The 6,000-nt window shown below is 46.0% G+C and overlaps 1 protein-coding gene across 4 annotated transcripts in view; it reads right to left on the reverse strand.

The window, feature by feature from the left end:
* Window positions 1-6,000, reverse strand: part of LOC310707914 (glutathione hydrolase-like YwrD proenzyme) — a 31,574-nt gene extending 25,574 nt beyond the window's left edge. For 2 of the 4 annotated variants that reach the window (XM_083505389.1, XM_083505388.1), the window contains exons 1-4: window positions 5,723-6,000; window positions 3,774-3,879; window positions 2,658-2,755; window positions 2,100-2,253 (exon numbers count right to left, since the gene is read on the reverse strand). In XM_083505389.1, the coding sequence (XP_083361515.1) occupies window positions 2,100-2,253; window positions 2,658-2,755; window positions 3,774-3,879; window positions 5,723-5,954 (590 nt within the window). In that variant the 5' untranslated portion in view covers window positions 5,955-6,000. Of the gene's footprint in view, window positions 1-2,099; window positions 2,254-2,657; window positions 2,756-3,773; window positions 3,880-5,722 lie in introns of those variants that run through there. The other 2 variants (XM_083505390.1, XM_083505391.1) reach the window with 2 other exon arrangements.

Here is a 6,000-nt window from a genome sequence, read left to right on the forward strand (position 1 = left end):
ATAAGTGTGGCAAGCCTGAACAAAACCACTAAACTGAGCCCCGTTATATACGTGGAATTCCATTGAGAAATTCTGTCCAAGTAATCTGTATCTGCTTATTTTACAGCAGTCGAGCTAGTGGCAACAAGCTGGTTTGCTGTGCTTTAATGGCTCTCCATTTGCCGCAGTTTCCAGCCACTCCCCTTCCCAAGCTTCCCATCGTTGCCAGTGTGATCCAGAAGATAGAAGGTTGAGCTTCAGTCCGGAAAACCTGAATTCAGGCCTGTGCTTTGAATTCATTGTGTGTCATGAAGCAAGTCACATAATCTTGGCTGGCCAACTACCCTACTTCAGTGGGACTTAACCCCAGGAAAGAGTACACAGGACTGCAGCCCTAGTCTAGCATTCTGTTTCCTGTAGTAGTATCACCTACAATAAAATGTATGATATCAGAAAAGGAAGTGGCATCTCTTCACTCAACAACCTGGCTGCCATTCACAGAGGAGTTTTCTTAGGACAGTGATGGTGTACCTTTTAGAGACCGAGTGCCCAAACTGCAACCCAAAACTTACGTCTTCATCACAAAGTGCCAACACAGCAATTTTACCTGTATATCTCATTTTTTCCTGTGTGTTTCATGCTTCTTCTTTACGACTGATGTTGTAATAAATAATCCTTCAAAAAAGTTATTGCATTACATTCTTCATTAAATTATCTTTCCATTGATATATAATTTTATGGTATAACTCAGTGCTTTTTTCTTAAAAAAAAAGTTTAGGGATACTCTCGTTTTGACTCAAGAAAATCACCACGGGGGGGGGGGGGGGAATAAATACAGTTCAAACTGGGGAAAATAAATACAGTGAATTTCTTCTCCCATTAAATTCACAAAATGTTTAGGAGTATGCGTCCCACTGCATCCCCACAGAAAAAAAGGACCAGTATTACTCCAAAACAAAGTGGTGTTATGAGCCATCAAACCTCAGAAATACATTTTTTCTAGAAGGTTCCATAATTTTGGCCACTAGTGTACGCTGGAGGGCTATACTAAGAGCCACCCTCTCCCAATTTTTAATATGAGAAAATAATGGTTTTCTGCATGTGCACATACAAATAAATAAATATAAATAAATAAATAAATAAATAAACCCAGCCAGATGGGCAGGGTATAAATTTTTTATTATTATTATTATTATTATTATTATTATTATTATTATTATTATATTTTGCCTTTTCTTCGGATGCCGTTTGATTGCAGTCTCCACAGAATGAATTTCTCTGTTGGCTTCTGTGGGAAAGCCCAGCAAACATGTAAACGCAGCAGCCCCTTCTTTAGGCTGCCGTCTTTATATGCTTACTGACCCAGGGAATTAAGCCCTGCTGAACTCAAGGCAGCTTACTCCCGAGTAGGAAAAACAGACTGGCGGAAGGCCTGGGCGCATCAAAAGTCAATGTCTGCTTAGCCCCTCACTCACTTGCCAGGCCCTGGTGCCACAGACTTTGAATGGTGCGAGCCCATTCTCCTCCTCCCCCAGCTCTGGCACAGAAGCTATGGCCCTGGTGCCACAGGCTTTGGACAGTGCGCATAAGCCCTCCTCTCCTCCTCCTCCCCTACCCCCGGCACAGAAGCGACAGCCCTGCATACCCAGAGAGAGGGCTCTGAGTGCCCTCTCTGGCACACATGCCATAGGTTCGTCACCACTGTCTTAGGACTCAGCTACATTAGGGGTTTTTTTTAAGCGTTTCAAATACTGTATGTCATAACACTGTTGACACCAGATGGTGCTGTGGAGTTCCATCTTTTGACAATTATGAGGTTATAACACGTTTTCCTGAAATGTTCTTTTGATGCGTCTAGATCCAGCCTTGGTCCTCTCATTTCTCGGCCCCTACTCTCAAACCAGCAGCAAAAAGGTGGTTTTGGAGGGTGGGTGGGGGAGCAGAAATTACAAAGAGAGAAATCCTAGATGCACAGCTTACCCCAGCATGTAACTGAATACAACTATATTTTCTAATACGTAACAGAATACAACAACTCTCTGCCCTAGTACATAGCAGAATACAACAACTGCTCATGTGCGTGCTCTCTCTCGCTCTCTCTTTCTCTCTCTGGTACTTACCTTCCATTGAGACCATGTACCTGTTTTGTGCTTGCGTCATAATAGAGGCAGAAGCAGTCTCCACCTATGCCGGTACTGCATGGTTCAGTCACATTTAAAGCAGCTGCTACTGCTACAGCAGCATCCGTCGCATTGCCACCATTCTTTAAGATATCTGCAACAGAGATACGCTCATTAAAAAGAACAACAACCAACAACAACAACTCTAAACTAATAGTGACTTGCAAACCAAAACAGGGTGTGTCACTTTAGGAAGTGTTAGAATCACAGGATCCTAAGAATTAAAGAAAGACATGGCAATGCTGATTTTCAACTGTAACTGAAATGATTTGAGAATGGTTTTGTATGCCAGAAGAGAGGAAGCACGAGTGAGTTACACTTCCTAAATTGTGGAAACCTCAGCCAGGAGATCTTCAGTATAGCGCTGCACCCCAGATTAGTCACAGGGGTCTAAAGAGGCACTGACTTAAGTCTGGAGCCAACCCACTGAATGTCATATACGACCCACAAAGGAAAAACCAACATTTCACCCATTAAAATAACAGCAGAACTAATTACCGAGGCCTATATTTGTTGCGAGAGGCTGGCTTGACGCAACGCAAGCACTACTGCAAACCACCGGGGACCTCCGAGAACAGAAATTAAGACGTGGCATCCTTTTCGGAAGAATATACAACACACACAAAAAGAAATGGGTATTAAAAGGAAAACCTGAACTAATGTACAAAAATAAATGCGAACCCCAAAATCAAATCCATGAAAATGGACCCATATAAAACTTCACAGAGTTCTGCAAAACTCAAATTGTTGTGTCCAATATAGCTTACACTTATATATACTGAAGTTGCATCATGTTACCATATTTTATGTAAATCTCTCGTTTTCATTTGGCAAGTGAAATGGAACTCCCCAAACAATATCATTCTTACTCCCAAATTCCCTTGTCTTCAACAATAAAACAACTGTTAATTAAATGCGTGTAATTTTCCCCCCAGGTTCAAAATTCAAGTTGAGGAACAAACTTGATCCACAATTTCACACACACGATTTCCACCAACCGAAGTTAGGCTGTGTAAGATTCAAAGCCATCCTGATGGCTTCTTATTCAAACCTGAGAACTCTGAATACGGGAATGCTGTGCTCCGTATACCAAAATTGGGCTTTAGCAGTAACACAGTGCAAACACAGTTGCTTATATGTGCTGATCCAAAGGCTCGGATTGTGGTTCTGTTGCTTGATATAGTGCAGCACAATCTGTCCATGCAGAGGGAAAGCTCAGTGGGTACAGGATGAGACTCTTAATCTCAGGGTCAGCGTTTTGAGCCCCATGTTGGGTAAAAGATTTCTATATTCCAAGGGGTTGGCTTAGATGACCCTCGTGGTCCCTTCCAACTCTACACTTCTACAATTCTGATTCTATGCAAATGATAACAACAACAACAACAACAACAACAACAACAACAACAACAACAACAACAACAACAACAGTTTGTTAGAGCAGGCCCCACTTGTTCTGTAATAATGTGTGTATCCAAAGTGCCTTTCTTTCAGGGAACCACAGGGATCCAGCAGAAAGGTGCAGGTACTTGTTGAGAAGCAATTGCAACCCCCACCACTCCAAAAATCCTTCATTTCAGGACAAGGAAGGTATCAGTGGTGCCATATGGACAGGACCTTGGGGGCAGAGGTGCACAGTCCCACTCAGCAGAATAAGGAAGGGGTCCCAAACACAGTACGGAGGGTTGAACACATTTTGAAGTGACGTAATGCACATTATTACCTAAAGAGGAGAGAGGAGAATTATTATTATTATTATTTAATAATTTATTATTTATACCCCACTCATCTGGCTGGGTTTCCCCAGCCACTCTGGGTGGCTCCCAACAGAATACGAAAAACAGAATAAAACTTCAAACATTAAAAACTTCCCTAAACAGGGCTGCCTTCAGATGTCTTTTAAAAGTAGGATAGTTGTTTATTTCCTTGACATCTGATGGGAGGGCGTTCCACAGGGCAGGCCACACTACTGAGAAGGCCCTCTGCCTGGTTCCCTGTAGCTTTGCTTCTTGCAGCAAGGGAACTGCCAGAAGGCCCTCGGAGCTGGACCTCAGTGTCCGGGTAGAACGATGGGGGTGGAGATGCTCCTTCAGGTATACTGGACCGAGGCCGTTTAGGGCTTTCAAGGTCAGCACCAACACTTTGAATTGTGCTCAGAAATGTACTGGGAGCCAATGTTGGTCTTTCAGGACCGGTGTTATGTGGTCTCGGCAGCCACTCCCCGTCACTAGTCTAGCTGTCGCATTCTGGATTAATTGCAGTTTCCGAGTCACCTTCAAAGGTAGCCCCACACAAAGTGAATTGCAGTAGTCCAAGCAGGAGGTAACCAGAGCATGCACCACTCTGGCGAGACAGTCTGCAGGCAGGTAGGGTCTCAGCCTGCGTACCAGATGGTCCAGAGTCTACACACCACTCTTAGAAATTAGTCACTAGTGATTACGCTCACAGGTGTGGAGAACCTTTGGTCCTCCAGATGTTGCTCAATAGAAACTCTAATCATCCCTAACCCTTGACTTATGGGAGTTGTAGCCTGACAGCATCTGCAGCGCCAAAGCTTCTCTTGCCCTGAACCATACCACCTCCCTACTAGACAGTCCAGCCAATCAGTCCTGCCTAGGGACTTTTGCCAGAAGTGGAGTTTTGTGCATGAGAGATGCTAGATAAAGCAGCTCAGTTGGACGGTACAACATGAATACAGCGGTACTTCAGGTTAAGTACTTAATTCGTTCTGGAGGTCTGTTTTTAACCTGAAACTGTTCTTAACCTGAAGCACCACTTTAACTAATGGGGTCTCCCACTGCTGCCACGCCGCCGGAGCACAATTTCTGTTCTCATCCTGAAGCAAAGTTCTTAACCCGAGGTACTATTTCTGGGTTAGCGGAGTCTGTAACCTGAAGCGTATGTAACCCGACGTACCACTGTACTCTTAATCTCAGGGTCATGGGTTGAAGCCCCACGTTGGGCAAAAAATATATATATTAAAAACATCCTATACATTGCAGGAAGTTGGTAGTTGATGATCTTCGTGGTCCTTTCCAACTCTGCAATTCTGCAAAGCGTTTTCGTTTTTGAAACTTCTCCGGCTTAAATAGCAGCTGTCCATCGCCTCGCGGGCACAGATGGGGCGGGGGGGGGGCGCGCGCGAAGGCAGCACCCCCCGACAGGCTATATACTCAATTGGGTATGTTTTCCCGTCAGGGAAGGGAGGTGCTGCTTTGGGGTTTTCTTTCTGCAGCTGAGGAGAAGCCTCAGGAACGGGGCGGCGAGGAAGCGGAGGCGAGCAGCGCTCGGGTTTCCAAGGCGTGGCTCAGCCGAGCCCTGCCAGCTGCTGCCGCGGCTTAGCCGCTTCTCGCGCCCCGAGGGCAAAGGTTGCCCCTCCTTCTGTGCCTCGACGCCCAGGCAGCCCCAGCCACGCGCCCGTCTCCTTTAACGGACCTACTTCTCCGGCAGGAGACAGAAAACAGAAGGGGGTGAAAACAAAAACAAAAACAGAGCCAGCCGCCAGGGGTCCCTTTCATGCGCGCGCGCGCGCGCTCTCTCCTCGCCCTCCCAGACGCCCCTCCTACCTGGCGCGCGCTTGGAGAGGAGCAGAAGCAGCAGCAGCAGCAACGTTGTTCTTAGGGAGCCGAAGAAGCAGCGCTTTGGGTTCGCCTCACGTGACCGCGGAGCACGTGACTCCGAAGCCAAGGTCCCTTCGCACCTATGGTACCCTACGAGGAGAGGAGTGTCGTTCTGAATCCATTTGGTCCCTTCGCTAGATATGATTTGGGCGCAGGAATAGACGCTGCTTTGCAACATTTAGGGCTATTTATGGGGTGGGGGCAGGGCCGGATTTAGATGAAGA

This window comes from Podarcis liolepis (assembly GCF_965112155.1).
Source record: "Podarcis liolepis genome assembly, chromosome: 5".
Classification (NCBI taxonomy): Eukaryota; Metazoa; Chordata; class Lepidosauria; order Squamata; family Lacertidae; genus Podarcis; species Podarcis liolepis.